Raw genomic sequence first — 17,257 nt, forward strand, 5'->3', positions numbered from 1 at the left:
AAAAAGTTCTTTAAGAAGATACTTAAATGAAAAAGATAAAATGCTCTTTAGAACGCATTTTGAGAGAGTGATTGCTTTACAGTTATTTTTCTTTGGGCCAACCTTAAAATGATGCAGAAGATGTATTTCCTTTGTCCCTGTTCAGCAGTGGTCTCACCAGTCGGAAGGTTTAAGGTAATGCAAAGGTCTGAAATATTGCAAGCAGCTCTTCAGCCAACTGGAGCATCAGTGTCCTCCACTATGTGAATTTAAACTATCAGTTTCTTGTTTGGTTTTATCTTTCTGTGTATAAGTGTTTGTCAGTGTAGTTGTTACATAGATATGTAATTGAAAGAGATTACATGCAGCTGGTTTTCTGTCACGTCTGTCCCTACTGCCAATATGAAAGTTCAGTGGCAGGCCTACTTTCTTCAAAAGATGTCTGTGGAGAGAAATTACTGACATGACCTGCAACTGAAAACCCCTCAGCCTTGGCCAGGAGGCAGCAGTTTTGCTGTTTCTTGGAACTGGGTGTGCACAAGCATATGGTAGTTTTGACACTGTTGTGTAGGTCTGGATCGATGTTAAAGCCTGCTAGTGATGGAGGCCGGGCCCGGCCACCACAGCCCTAGCAGTGGGAGCAATGAGGGGGATAAGATATGTCTGCACCCACCCACCCCAAAACCTACATCCAGGATTCCCCTGTGAAATGCTGATCTCTATGTACTGACAGCTGCTTGTCAGTACGCTTTCTGGAGGTTTGCCTCTAGAGCTTCCACTTAACCAGGCAGGTGCAGTGGGATGAAAGAACAGTTTTTGCACTGAGCAGTTTTCAGGATTACTCAGAGACAGGTGTGCTCCTCACCTTGGCAGTTTAAGCAGTTGAGATGAAAACTGGGTGGAGTTTCCTGAAAATAACTTTTCATATTTCAACATGAAGTGGTAACCGAAGTCTTCAAGTTTAGTACAGTGAAAAGCCATTGCTTCCAGTAAGAAGTCAGTAAGAAGTAATTGTTTCATATTGGGTGGGAAAAATTGCAATAGAGAGATTTCAGATGATTCATTTCCTATGCAGCATAGGTGTAATTCTGTTGAGGCTTGAAACGTGGTTTATGCTTTGGTTTATTTCTTGCACAACCATTATATTGTCCTTCCTGATCTAGTGTGAAAAAAAGTATAAAGTGCTGCACCATCGTGGGAGATAACAAACTGCGTATTTTGGCAGGGATTAATGTGCTGAGCTCAGGCCTGGCAGTGCATAGGCAGATTCCATGGCATTGAAGCAGACTGAGGAGCAAGAAAATGGAACAACTTCATACAGCTTCTGTTGACCTTCATTGTATTAGTGGTGGTGAATGTGAGATGATACCCTGACTTTCTGGCAGGTCAGCTGCCTCAAGGTGTCAAGACGAGAATCAAAGAGTGGTAGCACTCCAAGATTACAGTTCCTCTTTGATGAAAGTGCCCAACTAGCTGTAGATCAAGGAGAAAGCATCAGTTCTCATGGCTATGTTTCACTACTGTCTTGGTTTGGTGCATGTCCTTTTGTTTAATTTATAAGTGGTAGAAAATGTTCTTCTGTTCAGACAAGACTGGGGGGTGAGTGGTGTGAGCTGCCACACCACGGGGTACCTCCCTGTGCACTGCGGTACTGCAGGAGTGAGCTGTCTGCAACCGCTGAGCATATCTGAAAGCTAATGTATTCGTTTCAGTGGGTGTAAAAATGGCATTGTATGATGTTCTGCTGTAATAATAACTGGGAGGCAGTCATGATACTTGCGTATTTTTTCTTTGGCAGCAACCTCTGCATAATTCAACCTGAGAAGTGAAAATCATTGCTGGCCTCCTCTGGCTTGCATCCTACTTCCAAACAGGGATCTGCTGCTGAAACTCAGCCGCCTACATTTGAATTTTTTTGAGCTAAATATAAGTGTTATGGTTTGGTATTTAAGTACTTACAGTTCGTGGCTTCCTTGATACTCTTGACACTTCTCTAGGAATCATGAATATTGGAAGTCGGTGGAAATAGGATGGTTTGATAAAGCCTTGAAAGAAGCTTCATTAGTGTAATGCTATCAGCCTTCAGTTCTCAGGGTCAAATGCTAGTGAAGAAGGGCTGCTGATGATCAGAACATAGATTAATTTGATAATTATGTGGGGTACCTGTTACAGAATTATAAAACCAATTAAGGCATGCAAAGGAGACTTCCTCCTAACACTCATCTACATTAAAAGCAAACATTAATTCAGCTTCACAGACAAATTATTTGTTTTTGATGTAGATGAATACCAGGAGAGAGTCCCCTTTGTGTTTACCTTAATTAAAATGATAATAAGTGATACCTAATGAGTGAGCTGATAGCTTAGGAAACACAAATTTGTGTTGTAGAAGAGGTTTATTTATCTTTTTCCTTTCTACTACAGTTTCCATTTTCTAAGAAGAATGCATGAGGTTCCTGTGGCTGAGTAGGTTTTATAGGACAATTTTTATAAACTGTGCTTTCACTTGATTTAAAATGTTCCTTTATGTGTTACTTTAAATACCAGATGCTTGTCCCACAATTAATAATCCAGGTGAATAAATAGCGATATTGCAGAGCGACATCTTCCTTGTATAGGTTTTAGAATGTATTTGATTCTAAAGGCACTTTTTTTGTGCATCTTTCTCTGTGCTTTTACCTTAGTCCAGTGGTTGAGCTATATATGTAAAATATAATTTGAGGTAATTAAAGTGCCATTCCTTTTCTGTATTGTATGAGAACACATACTTTTGACAGAGAAGGAATATTTTTGGGGAGACCTGAGTGGCTTTTCAGAATCTCCTTTTTAGAAACATACTTTAAGTTCTTTTTACGTACAAATGCTTTAATTCCAATCTATTCCTGTATCTCCCTACTTCTTTTCTTAACTCCTCTTTTTATGTTTTTATCCTCCCATGGTTAACTTCTGAAACAAAGGGTAGCACAGTTTAAATTGTTGGTAGCTGTGCGTAGACCATTGGAGCAGATATATCTTCATATAAATCCTTTCCAGGAGATTGGATTGTAAAGTTACTTGATCGTTGCTCAACAAAAAGAGGTACAAAGCAAGGAGTTGTCACTAGGAGTCTTAAGGCAATGCTCTAATAATCTTCTTGTGTCTTACTGATGACCTGAATGTTTCCTCACTTCTGAGCTAGCCCCTGCTGAGGCCTCTCCTGCTTTCCTCTTTGCCCCTTATCCTATTTTTTGGTCTTTCCTGGTGTTAATGTGTGCTGTTTGCTAGATGCTCATCTTGGTCCTCACATATTAGAGATGGTGCAATTGAACATCTTCACAAAGAAGGGGCTGCATCTCCTCAGTCAGGGAAGGAGGAATTTTCTTGGCTTATGAATAGTTCTGTGAATTCATCCAGAGGTGTCTTTTTCCTTTGGTTGTTCTCCTGTATTCCTTTACCATCAGACTCTGGCTTAATTTATGCTTTCAAGATTCTTGCTTTCTTCTCTGCAGCTCTTGACCTCTGGAACAACTTCCTAGAATTCATGCCTCAGAACTTCTGCTTCTAAATTGTGTTTTAAAGTGATTGCTTAATTTTGAAAATGTAAAGAAACGCCTATCAAAACTGAATGCAGCATTTGTATGATGGCTTTCTTGCTGCAGCCAACATTTATCTGTGCTGTCTGGGTAGGCTTGGATCCCCTCCCCAGCAATATCTGCCTTGTGGCGGCATACAGAAAAGCTGCCATTTTATCTGCTCCTAGCAATTGTAATATCTTCTACAGCCAACGTGAGGCTTAGTCATCTGCTCTTACTTAACCTGCTCAGCTTGGTCCTTGCTCCAGCTCACCAGCAGTGGCTCAGCTGAGTGCTCAAATGCATTTCTCTGACTTGCTTCCAAGCTCACCAGCAGCTATCATTTACATGCGGAACTCCATCCTCACCGTGCTTGGTCATTCTTAGTCTCCGTTTTCTCTGCCTGGACAACCTCAAACAGACATTGCTTTGTGACTTCTCAGCCCAGTTTCTTGGAGCGAGTTATTTTATTTTCTACTCCCATCTCAGCGGAATTTGTGCCATTTTAATTTAGTTCCCATTCAGGGTTCAACTTTTGTCTGTTTTGATACAACTGAGAGAGATGCTGCTCTATTACATTCTGAAGGATATGAGCAGGGGCATGAGATGTATCCTGCTCTGGATGGGAGTATTTCAGACCATAGTTTTTCTTAGGTCTGTCTCCTGCAGACTGTGCAACTGCTTCACTTCCAGTGAAGAAGCTGAGGGAGACATCTAGCAGGAAAAATTTCAACACACATAGTTTGGCAAAGTTTTGCTCTGTGGTTTTGTCACTGGAAAGAATTAGAAGATGTTTTTTGCGCTTCTTCCCTCAAACCCTCTCAAAGAAAAAAAAAAAGCTTTGGTTTCACACAGCTCAGCCTTCAAAAGCTGATGCTGGCTGTTACCCACTGCTGCACTTCCTTCTCAGCTGTCTTCGCAAAACCCCATGCTGGCTGTTGCCTAACGCTGAGCACTTTGTTGTGCTCTTACAGGGTAACACTGGCTTTTTTTTTTTTTTTTATTATTTCTTTTTTTAATTGCTACTGTGTAACATGAAAGTGAAGCCATGCAAATGCCAAGAGGGATAAGAGGTGCCCACTGCTCCTGCTCAGCAGCCCTCAGTGTTGGGTTGGGTCTTCTGCAAGAGTACCTGCCTCCAACCTGTTCCTACAAGTTAATCTTTCAGACTGTCTCAGCCTATAAAGTGAGTTGCATCAGGTTCTGCCTACTTGGAAATACTTGACTTATCCCAGTAATTTCTAAGCTACTTTCCTTTAAAGCCAAATGTTCCTTTGAAGATACTCTTGTAATTTTGCCTCTGGGATTAATTGCGGTGGGTATCTGTTTGCTGTTTGTTTAGTTTGTTTGTTTTCGTATTCAGGAATGGTTGAAGCTAAAAGGGCATAACTATGTCAGACCTGATGTGCCACCTGTTCCTAGTGATCTGTGCTGAGTGGTGGATCCCTAGTTGTATCTGCATCAGCAATTGCTTGTGGCACTGGAAGAAGCAGCAGAGTCAGATCAGCTGGTACCAAACATGTCTCCACTATGGATTTAGATACCTCTTCCCCTGGTTCTGAGTGATAACATGCTTTCCCATTACTTTCGTATCTCTTGCTGCATGTATCAGTTCCTAGCTTCACCTGGCTCACTGCCCCACCTGCTTTATGAGCATTATACATTCCCCGAGGAATCTGACTGCCATTTATTTAATTCAGGTTTCATGTCACTGAAAAGTTCTTGGTATCTACCTTTCTCTGTCACTGGGGTGCTTTGTGCTGGTGTCCTTTGTCTTGGTGCTTATGATCAGATCCTGCGTGTTCTATCAAAGGGTTCTGCGCGCTATGACTGATGAAGTAATGCAAATAAGTGGAAATAATACCCCATTTGTGCAAATAATGGATATTGTGCTCTAGCAGAAATAAGTAAGTTACACAAACTCCCTTACAGTACTTGAAGGGAGTGTATAAACAGGAGAGGGAATGACTGTTTACGAGGGTAGACAGTGTTAGAACAAGGGGAAATGGTTTTAAACTGAGACAGGGGAGGTTTAGGTTACATATTAGGAGGAAGTTTTTCACTCATAGGGTGGTGGAGCACTGGAACAGGTTGCCCAAGGAGGTTGTGGATGCCCCATCCCTGCAGGCATTCAAGGCCAGGCTGGATGTGGCTCTGGGCAGTCTGGTCTGGTGGTTGGCGACCCTGCACATAGCAGGGGGGTTGAAACTGGATGATCATTGTGGTCCTTTACTACCCAGGCCATTCTGTGATTCTATACAACTGGAATTTTTTAAATGGTTATGATTCTACCGCTTGCTGTTGACATTTCTCAGGGGAAGTCTTGTATTCGAAAGCGCTATGAATAATTTTGGAGGTAGGAAGGAAAATGTGAATTACCCAAAAACTCCAGAGCAAAGAAAAAGCACCTGTAACGTGGGGAAGAAGGAAGTGACACACAGTACCACTTCAGTCCTGGATCTTATCAATTATGAAGTTTGTAAAACAGGAAGGGGAAGAAAGTACTTGCTGAGTGACATCTGGCCAGAAATGAAACATTCCAAAATATTTCTGAAAATTGCTTTTTGGTAATTTCACTAAGCTATTTTAAACTCTTCTAGAATATTTTGCTCTGTATCTCTCTATATGGTGAGACTAACAATATCATGTTGCTTGCAGTACACCTAGATATACCCAGCTGGGCTTGTGCTGCTGTGCCCAGCCAAAGGATGATGTTTATGTTCTCTACCTACCAAATCCAATTGTTTGAAGTTCACAGGAGAAAGTTGCAAGTGTTTAAACCACAAATGCAAGGGCAAAATTCTGTCGTTCATGTGTTACAAGACAAGTTCAGACACAAAGTTTTGATATTTAGTCCAAACTTGAGGCTTTTTGTTCGTTTGTTTGTTTTTCTGGTGGATAGAGTTGCTGCAAACCTCTGGATTTTTATTCTTTAGTGTTTTCCCTCCTTCTCACACCTGGTTTTGAGATTCTCTTTTATCTTTAATTGTATCCCTTTGGCCTACTATTCCCACACTCTGAATTGCTTCCTTTTCACCTCTCCTTTCTTTTCTCTTACAGTTTGCAGGCTGGAAAACCACTTAGTTTGAAAAGAAAAATAGTGAAATGTATTTTTCCCAGTGGAATAGCTGTAATCTTAATTTAATCCAATTACATTGTCTAAAGTATTAGCTGAACGCCTTTGTTACCTGTTCACAGAATCACAAGGATTGGAAGGGAACCTTGAGATCATCATGTCCAGCCCCCAGTTGACCTTTTCAAATAAGTCTTTGGATTATAGAGCTGATGTCTCACGGAGATGAGCAGAGAGATCTCATACCTTTAGAACGTGGCTGCTGATGGGCCACCTGAGTATAGGAACATGGTGCCTGTATTAGCTAGGTGGATGTTGGTAGTTCAATTTTGCTCTGTCACTGGTGACTTAGTGCTTCACCCCTCCATGCAAAATAGAAAAGAATGTCTTCAGCACTCGTGCAGTTAGTCTGTAGGTTTATATGTTTTGTGTGCTTTAACTCACCTTTTAACAAGCCTGAGGTTTTCAAACAACATCCAGCAAAAGGATGTCAGCTATCCAAAACCAAATACATATAAATTAACTTATTTGGAGCCATCTGTAGGTCACAAACGAAAGTAAAATGCATAAACTACATGGCCAGTACAGAATTATCTGTCTTAAAACTCCATAGCAGTACGTATTACTTCATTTTTGTTCACTGAGGAGCAGGGTATGATGTTACTTTTAGCAGAAAGTCTAAAGAATGAGCAACGAAAGTACTCTTGAGTTTTTCAAATTGATTGAATAAATAATATTCTTCGTGGAGAGTTATCTGGGTAGACTTCATTAGGTATAAAACTTCTTTTTCCTTTTTTCTAGCTACCCAGGGAATGTTCTTTTTATTCTTAGACTATCAAATATCTGTATATCAAATTTCAGTAATTTGAGCAGTATGGAAGAGTTAAGAATTGTTTCCAAAGGCAGCAGGTTGTGCTTCTGTCTAGGAAGAAAATTCCTATCAATGGTAGTTTTTGTTGCAGTTTGCGTGTTGCACAGTTCAGCAGTTTAATTATTTTTCTAAAATCCAAATGTTGTACACAGTTTTCCTTTGAGCTGAATGGAATGTCCAGAAGATCTTTAGGCATCGTCTTTCTGATACTACTCTTGATCTGCCTTGCTTCCGTGTACGTAGCTTTAATGTAAATGTGAAATCATTGAAAACATAGCCACTCTTGGTTAAGAGAAAAATTACTGACAGGCAGAGGAGAACAGTTATCTAGTTCCTCTCTTGATATGTTGTGTAGTATTTCACCGATGGAAAGCTGATAATACTGGAACTTTCTGGTCCTCTCAAAGCCCTTCTTTCAAATGGCAAAGGAAGAATTTAACTTGCACTACTGCTACCTGTGTTCAAAGTTATAAGGATAAAATACAGCTATGATCCTTTTCAATAGAAACATAGCTCTGTGGGTATACATGTTTGTGTACTTGAGAGACTGGCTTTAGCTTTCCTAACTGGAATGTTTTCAACATGGCTGAAGGTTTCACAAGTGTTTTAGAATTTAAAGATCTGTTGAATTTTTTAAACCAAGCCATTGGTCTCTCCTTTGACAGTGAAATATTTAGTACACCTTGGGATTACAGTAGTCACATGTCCTCATGATGAATGTGGGGTAAAAGCCTATGCCTCTGCTGTCTGCCTTTCCCATTGTGCCAATATTCTGTTGGACGAAATGAAATGCTCTTATTAACACTTCTTGGTTTGTTTGTTTCAACAGGCAAAACGAAGGCTGGAGCTGGGAGAAAGTGGCCACCAGTATCTTGCTGAAGGACTAAAGACTCCAAAGGGAAAAGGAAGAGCTGCAACAAGAAGTCCAGATAGTCCAAAAAGTAAGGGAGTTTGTAGTACACTATGCGGCATGCTATGTGGTTTTTCATTTTGCTAGCTTGATATCAGATTGAATTAGTAAAACATGCTGCATCGCTAAGTTAATGATAGAATCATAGAATATCCCATGAGGAAGGGAGCCCCAAGGATCATAGTGTCCAACTTCTGGTTCCACATGGGACCACCCAAAATTCAAACCCACTGGCTGAGAGTATTGTCCAAATGCTTCTTGATTTCTATGGCTTGGGGCCGTGACCCTGGGGAGCCTGTTCCCGGGACTAACAACCATGTCAGTGAAGAATCTTTTCCTAACCCCCACCTGACCCTCTCCTGACGCAGCCCCATGCCATTCCCTGGGGTCCTGTCCCTGCCACCAGAGAGCAGAGCTCAGTGCTGACCCTCTGCTCCCCTTGTGAGGAGCTGCAGGCCACCATGAAGCCTCCCCTCAGCCCCTTTGCTCTGGGCTGAACAAGGCAAGGGACCTCAACTGCTCCTTATATTTCTTGCCCTCCAGACCCTTCACCATCTTTGTAGCCCTCCTTTGGATGCTCTGTAGTAGCTTTATGACCCTCTACCTTGTTGCACCCACAACTGCATAAAGTGCTTGAGGTGAGGCTGCACAGCATGTAGGACAGCCCCTTTTCTCTCCCAGTGGCAGTGTTGGGCCTGATGCATCCCAGGGTACAGTTGTCTGGGCTCCCAGGGCACACTGCTGACTCAGATTCAAAGCTAGAAGAGTACGTTTATTGTTCTACTCACCTGGATGCAGGTGTACCAAACTCAACCATGCAGCCTGCCAGCACACCTGTGTGGTTGCAGCACACTGATTGGCAGAGAGTTGCTGAGAGATTGCAGAGGCTTCTGGCGGCTTGAGACCAAGCAGATGCCAACAGCAGGCTGCACTGGAGTCCTCCTCAACCAATGTATTTGGGGGCTCTTGTGAGAAATGGATGCTGAGGAATACAAATATTACAGTGGGTTCAAATGTACTTCTGAGATAAAGCTAATAGAGCTGGCCTCCTCTTCCTCTTCTAACATGCAGTAGCTGCTTGGCAGGGCTTTTTTTGCCAGGCAGGGACTTGGAAAAGCAGTAGCTGTGTTTCAGTGGTGTGACACACTAAATGCTTTCTGTGTAGTCTGAATTGTCTTCTCTCTGCAGTATGACTAGATTATTGCTGTCACTGTTTAGGTGCTGCAAATAGTGACTTTTTTTACATTGCTACTGGCTCAGGAAGTAGGTTTTCTTTGGCAGGAACTGGAGAATGTAGCTTTGCCACTTTGTTTTGGGGATTTCAGGGGGAGAATTACCTGAATGCTTGCAAAGGGGAGAAGTATGCAGTAGAATTGGGGAAAGGCAGAGATTGGGGTCAGCAGGGGTGGTGTTTGAAGGGAAAAAAAATGGAAAGATGTAGATACTTGACCTTCCTTCCTAAATACTTGTTTTTACTGGGACAGAGAGGAAATTAACGGTAAATATGGCCTTTAAGCAGAGAATGTAAATGAGTTGTTTTAATTAAACCAAACTTCATTTAGCTATGTGAAGTCTGTTTTTAAATTGGAGTGCATTCTCACACAAGTTCAATACCATTCAGAGCATAGGATTCTGCTGCAGTGTGGCTAAGTCTGTACAGAGGACTTCCTTGCTGGAACACCTTCCATTTGAGGTGGCAGTCTTGTAGTCTGTTTCTCTTTTTTTGCTGATCCTCTCATTCTTTCCCAAACCCCAAATATAAATAACAAATAAACAGAAACAACAATAAAACCCTCATTTGGCTCTAAATATACACAGTCACTTAACTGAAATGACTTTTCCTGTTCTTCAGTGCAGGCAAGCTCTGACTACCAAAGAATAAGATGTAACAGGGTTTCTTTGTGAGCCGACGATCAATTGTTTTCATTGAAACGCTATCATGTTCTTTAAAATGGTAGTCTAGAGTTTTGCTTTTAGGTAGGATGTCAGTTTAGACTGACTTTTACTAGTAAGTGTGGGACCTGAACCTCGAAAACATGGAAGTGGCCACCAGACCTACCAAAGATCCATCCCGTACAACACCTAACCTAATGCAAATGAAAGGTTTGAGAAGTACAGAGACTGTTTTGATAACAGTGATGATTTTCCCATGGGGAAACATTCAACCCAGCAGAATTATGACAGCAGTTGTCTTATTTCCCTTGTCAGAAAAGCCTTGAATGCTTAGAATTGATTTTTTTTTTTTTTAATCTATGTATTTTAACTCCTAAAAGCCCATCTATTAAACATATTGATGTTACATTTGCATGTGAAAATAGAGAATTGTAAGATTCCAACTGTTTGCTAACTTCTTACTTAAAAGAAGTGGATACTGTTGCCTAGTTTGAACGTTGTTTGGTTATGGAGAAATGATTATCAATTGCATCTCATGTCAGTCTCATCTAATTCACTTGAGCTCTTCATAAATCAGGAAGACTGGTACGGATGGAATCTGTCATTTTTGCTCTCCCACTGAAGTACACCTAAGCCTTGTTCAATTGCATGAGAAGCACTTCTCTTGCAAGAGGGAAAAATCAAACCCTGATGAGAGCTGGCTATCAGCCTGATGGAGAAGAATGATTGGGTGTTTTTCGTGTTTTGTTTTTTTCTTTAATGTTGCTTCCAGGATAAATAGATTCTAAAAATACTGTTAAGAATTCACATAGCAAAAGTCTGAGTAGATTTTTGCTATACGCAGCTGTCAGACTAATGGAAATATTTGCATTGAAAAAAAAAACACGTATTTGCTCATGTACCTGTGATTTTTGGGAAAAGTACATCTTGAAATACAAATAAATAACCAGTGGTAAGCTGCCTCTTAATGCAGTGGTTTGAGAGATTTCCCTAGTAAAAATGAAAGAAATGTCTGTAATATGTATCCTTTCACTACTGGATGCTGCTTTCGGAACTAATATGAGAAAACTGATTTGTCTGTTGGTTTTTTGTTTTGTTTTGTTTTTTTTTCTTTCCAAGCCCCAAAATCTCCTTCAGAAAAGACTCGGTATGATACATCACTTGGCCTCCTTACAAAGAAGTTCATTCAGCTGCTGAGCCAATCTCCCGATGGAGTTTTAGATTTGAACAGAGCGGCGGAGGTCCTCAAGGTGCAAAAAAGGAGGATTTACGATATCACCAATGTACTGGAAGGCATCCATCTCATTAAGAAAAAATCCAAAAACAACATTCAGTGGATGTGAGCATTCATTATCCTTTCCCATTCCTCCTGGCTGGTTTCACTGTTACGGGGTAGCAACATTTCTCCCACCTTCTATTATAGCGCTTTGCTCCAAGCAATGATCCAGAATGTCTTCTATCAGGATAAAGCTTTTTCTTTTTCCCCAGTTAATTGAGGCAGATTTTCAGCATATAAGTAGTGTTTGTCAGGGAAATTATAACTCCACATTTTGTCTGGAAGGTGGATTAGCTAATTTGTTTCTGCAGATGGAAGAAGTTTTTATGTACTTCTCTTTACATGCTGTTGTCCTCGCTCTTTTTCAAGGTGTGGTTAGAGGAGAGGGGTGTTAGAAGCAAGACTGCTTTACAATATCCAACTTTTCCATCTTGCTGGCAGTTCCAAAACACACTGTCAAAATTAAAAGGTTATTTTTCTGGAAAGTGTGGTTTGTGTTGATACACAATGAGCAGATTTAGGGAAAAAGAACTAAGAAATTGTTTTGCAGTGTATAACTCCGCTTTTTCATTTTCCTGTGGCATGGTGTCTAGTTTTACAAATGTTCAAATGGTGTCTTTGTTCCCTGGATTCATAGGGGCTGCAGTCTGTCAGAGGATGGTGGCATGATGGCACAGCGTCAAGGCCTCACGAAGGAGGTGACTGAACTGACTCAGGAAGAGAAGAAACTGGATGAGCTAATCCAAAGCTGCACACTGGACCTGAAGCTGCTAACAGAGGACTCAGAGAATCAGAGATATCCTTTTTGCCAAAACCTCAGCAAGGATCAGTTTCCTTGCTGTTCCTTTAACACCAGAAGAATTCTTTCCAGTAACATGATACAAATCATCAGATAATTCCACAGGTCGGCTAACTGGTTTCAATGTGTTTTTATTTAGAAGTTACTTAAACCGTACTTGCACCTGTAATACTTCAGAAATGCCAACCAAAAAAAGCAGTATATGAAGTAGCCTAAAGCAGAACCAAGAATTTGGCTGATTAATGAGTGACGACATCCAAACCCCTGTGCTTCTTAGACTGTTTCCAGCCTAAATCGTATCCCATTCTCTATGTGCAAAAGGTGGGGAGACAATGTCTTTACAGACCAACAGAGTTGTGTGTGTCCATGAATGTACGCTCATTATGTAATGCATTTACTGCATTAAGCTGTGTTTGTGCATTACATGCACTGAGTGGAAAAGTAAAGCTGAGAGTCAGTTTAGTATGAAGCTTGCAAAAAAAAAATTCAAATTTATCTGATTTGAGAATCTACAATAAAAAATATATAAAGGTTTTATGAACTCTCAGAACGTCTATTTTAGACTAGATTGTTTAATGTAATAGCAATACTCAAATGCATAAGGCTCACATGGCTACTGGTATTTTGTCTGCTAAAACCTCTTGTAATTAAGCAGTTCTCACTTTCAATAGATTTCCTACCTACTAGCAACAGAGAATATTTTAATGAATACTGATATGAAAGATTTTATTACTTTAAATAGTATTTCTTAAAGACCATCTAATAAACTGGACTTATTCTTAGGAAATAAGTGTGGGAGCATCAGTAGAAAGTAATCTGAACAATGTAGACATTGTTTTTTGGTTATGCTTACATTAGGCTCATGAAAGCAAGATTGCCGAGTGGCCTGGGGAATAGGGCTACTCGGGAATTCACTGTCCTTAGGGTCAGCACTGTCCTCAGACAAAAGCTTGGTCAACATAGAGCTTTAAGTGAGACAACACTGAGTATCATGATTCTGTATTTTTTCAAGCAGTGACTGGGTAGAGTCCCCTGCACTTCATCCCCTGGGGAGCCAGCAGCTGGGTGAGGAAAGATCGCCATGTGCATTAGCATGTAGGAGAGTGTAGTTCCCAGAATCCTTCTGTGACTCTTAAGTTTGCCAGTAATACTAGCAATTAGTGAGAAAGGGAAGCAAAAATGCTAAACCTGAGGATGGATCTGATTGTACCTCTGTGCCATCTTTAGCTTATATCATTGAAGCCACGGGTTTGCTTAATGATGCTTATCTCTATAGGCAGAGTTTCTGCTCCTGAAGATGTTTTCTTTTCCTTGTGATTAGGTAGGACCAACACATTGTTTGTTTTTGTGCTTTTTAGTTTCTCTTTACAAAGTCAGAAAGTAACTGATTGTGACTTTGTTTTGGTATGTGACCAGCATTAGCTTGGGGACCTGTTGGTTGAGGCACTGGAGATTGTTGTTATATTTGAAAAACATGCAGTTCTTTCCTTTGTTCCTGTTTTCACAGGCACTGTTGCAGTAACTTGTATACATTTGAGGACCTTGACTCTTCCTGTAGAAGTGGTAAAAGCCGTTTCCATAGAATCACAGAATTATCAAGGTTGGAAAAGACCTAAAAGATCATCCAGTCCAACCATCACCAATACTTCCCAGCTAAATCTTATCCCTCAACACAACATCCAAACGTTTCTTGAACCCCCCCATGATTGGTGACTCTACCACCTCCCTGGGCAGTGCATTCCAATGCCTGACTACCCTTTCCAAGAAGTAATACTTCCTAATGTCCAGCCTGAATCTCCCCTGGCGCAGCTTGAAACCATTCCCTCTAGTTCTATCACTGTCTACGCGAGAGAAAAGGCCGACCCCCAGCTCACTACAACCTCCCTTCAGGAAGTTATAGAGAGCTATAAGGTCTCCCCTGATCCTCCTCTTCTCCAGGCTGAACAATCCCAGTTCCCTCAGCCGCTCCTCATAAGGCCTGTGCTCCAGACCCATCACCCCTCCTCTGAATGCGTTCCAGGGCCCCAATGTCTTTCTTGCAGTGAGGGGCCCAAAACTGAACACAGTACTCAAGGTGCGACCTCACCAGTGCCAAGTATTTCCATGAAAAGAGGCCTGTCATTTTGCCTCCTGACCTGTTATTTTGCATTTGGTCCAGTTTAGATGTAAGATGGTTTTGTGGGTCAGTCTTGGGTAGTTTGTCTTGCTGTACAGAAGCACTACATGTGTATCAAAACCTTTCCTGTTTATGCTCAGAAAGTATAATGGTAAATTAGACTCCTTTGCTACAGCATAAACATTATGCTGGTCACTCACTGATGACAAAAATAAAGAGCTGGCAGTCCTTACATGTAATGACAACTGTTTGCTGTCCTGAGCACTTGGTTACACAGATCAGTGACTCAGGCACCACTGTTCAGTAATGCACCAAAGAGCTCATTGGTTTGAACAAATCCATGATAAGCTGCAAAATATTCACGTTAGTTCCATGTTTATGCAGAAATCAACTTTCTGCACTGGGAGGTTGTTCAGTGCAGCTGTTTAAACCATTCTTTCAGACAATTTGGCTACCTAGATAAATATTTGCCCCCCAAAAATACCTGAAGTGAAATTTTAAATGGTTTCATTGATGACTTCAAAAACATGATGCATGAATGCATCTATAATACAGACCTGTAAATTTCTTTACAGTTTTCTATCATTTCCAGCTCTGTGTGTTTTGGTTGCAAATATGTAAAAGCTTTTCATCACTCAGACTATAAGTAATTGCTGTGCTTTAGCTTATATACTTCTACTCACATGGAGATAGAAGCAATCAGAATGTAGAACTGCTGCAATCACTCAGCAGTGGCCCCAGTTGTTAGATGAACATTCTCTCACACTTGTGCTGCAACCAGTGCGGAGGACAGGAAACCTGGGGCTCAGAGTAAGATAGCTGTGAGAAGGTGGAAAAATAGTTCAAAAAATGTTACTTTTTCTAATAGCCTAAACATATTGTAATCTGGGTTGGAAAATTCCTTAACGTGATTACATTAGCTTACGTGACGTACCAAGATATTCGAAAAATTAGTGGCCTTAAAGACCAAACTGTTATAGTTGTGAAAGCTCCTCCAGAAACAAGACTTGAAGTGCCTGACCCAGTGGAGGTAAGGAGAACGTGGGTTATTCTGCTCATTTTTCTATACATGGAACAAGCGTACACCATGTTTTACTGTAGAAACTGGTGCCTAAGTTGAATCCTGCTGGCATACAATTCTGTAATCATCTGTCTCAAAAACTCAGGTGCTTTTAAAAAGAGGCGAATCTTAAACAATGATTTTACACGAAGTAATCTTTATTCAATCTTCTTCTCTTAGTTCCAGACTTTCCTTCAGAGTGATCAATGCTATCTACAGCTTATTCTCTTTTGCCATTCTTTATGTAAACAATGGGCTCTTCTTCAGGGGTTGAAAATTCCTGTAAAACTTAAGACTTCTGACTATTATTTTTCTAGTTTTAAGTGGTTTTAGTCTTAAAGTTCAGGGATAAATCAAAGCCTTAGACATCTCAGTGTCTTGTATTACTGATATCCTAATTAGAAGATAAACACGCTTTCATGTAGGATTCTCTTTTCTGAAGTATTACAACTACTGTTGAAGCTTGTGTTTTGTTCCTAGAATCTTTTCTGACTTTTCCTTCTTCCATCATCATCTCTATCGAAATGTATATTAACACATCTATGTAAAATGTCTTACATTCTGCTAGCACACTTTTGTTTATTACTGTAAAATATGTAGAGGTTGGAGGTTCCCTTTTCTATTTAAAAACTTCAGAAGCTGCCTGTGTTCATCTCTATCTCTCCTCTTTTGCCCCTTGCTGCTTAGGCCACAGTCTATCTCTCAGTGCCAGCTTTTGTCTATAGGATGACCAGTTCTCATTCCTTTTTCCTCACTTTGTTTTTTATTTCAGGTAGATATCCAGGTGAATTAGTCACTTCTTGCTTCCTTTCTCTGACATCACAATTACAGTGAAAAATGTTTCTGGTGGCTTTGCTTTGAAGATATCCTCAGGGAGCAGCTTCACGTCATTTCTCATGTCTTATGAGCCACAAGATTTAGCTGCTCCTGGGATTTTAGCTCTTGTTGGCAAAAGTGTGCTGCTTTACAGTTCCCACTTAACATGGCAGACCCATGTGTACTGGGCAAATGTAAATGCTGCATGTGCCACAGCTTTAGAGAGTCAAAAAACATCTTATTTCTTCACTTGTAGAGCATTTAGAGATGAGGCTAAAACACAGAAACCTCTATGCTGTGTATGTTTCCCTCTGTTATTCCTATGTAACCATCACTGCGCTGGTTCCATGATCTCAGAGCTACCTACTCCTGGGCAGGCAGTAACAGACTCCATGCTGTCACTTCTCTTATCAAGGTTCTTCTTCACTTGTGTAGGCTCATTATGGTTTCCATCTTATTCTTTTTTTCTGTCACTGTCTTTAACTTCCTCTTCAAAAGCAGATGTAGGTTTGGGAAGAAAAAGAAATTGCTACAGTGAGGAAGGGGGTATCTTTTATCAGTATCTATTGATGTATGTAAAGAATTCTGTTTCTTTCCCCTAGGCATTTTTGAGTGAAACCAGACAGATAAAGAGAGAGGCACACCATGATTAACAGTAGTACCTCGACCTCTCTTATCCTATATACCCTCACTCCTTTATCCTATATAGCTTACTCATTTAGCATTTTTAGGCAGCAGGACTCCTATTTATTTCTCATTTGCAGTTGTATTTCATTGACTTTTTTTTTTGCATACCTCAGTCACCCAACTGTATGTTCTTCAGCTCCTGCTCTCCCCATCTTCTTGCTCTCTAATTACGTACAGCATCACTCTAAGTATTCCTAGCTGTTATCTGTGCCATGAGGTTCTTGTT

The 17,257-nt window shown here is 40.7% G+C and overlaps 1 protein-coding gene across 2 annotated transcripts in view; it reads left to right on the top strand.

The window, feature by feature from the left end:
- The window catches only part of E2F3 (E2F transcription factor 3), a 43,318-nt gene that overhangs the window by 21,920 nt on the left and 4,141 nt on the right, over positions 1-17,257 (top strand). For both annotated transcript variants that reach the window (XM_072328917.1, XM_072328918.1), the window contains exons 2-5: positions 8,304-8,415; positions 11,397-11,616; positions 12,191-12,349; positions 15,384-15,498. In XM_072328917.1, the coding sequence (XP_072185018.1) occupies positions 8,304-8,415; positions 11,397-11,616; positions 12,191-12,349; positions 15,384-15,498 (606 nt within the window). The remainder of the gene's footprint in view (positions 1-8,303; positions 8,416-11,396; positions 11,617-12,190; positions 12,350-15,383; positions 15,499-17,257) is intronic.

Source organism: Excalfactoria chinensis, chromosome 2 (genome assembly GCF_039878825.1).
Source record: "Excalfactoria chinensis isolate bCotChi1 chromosome 2, bCotChi1.hap2, whole genome shotgun sequence".
NCBI lineage: Eukaryota > Metazoa > Chordata > Aves > Galliformes > Phasianidae > Excalfactoria > Excalfactoria chinensis.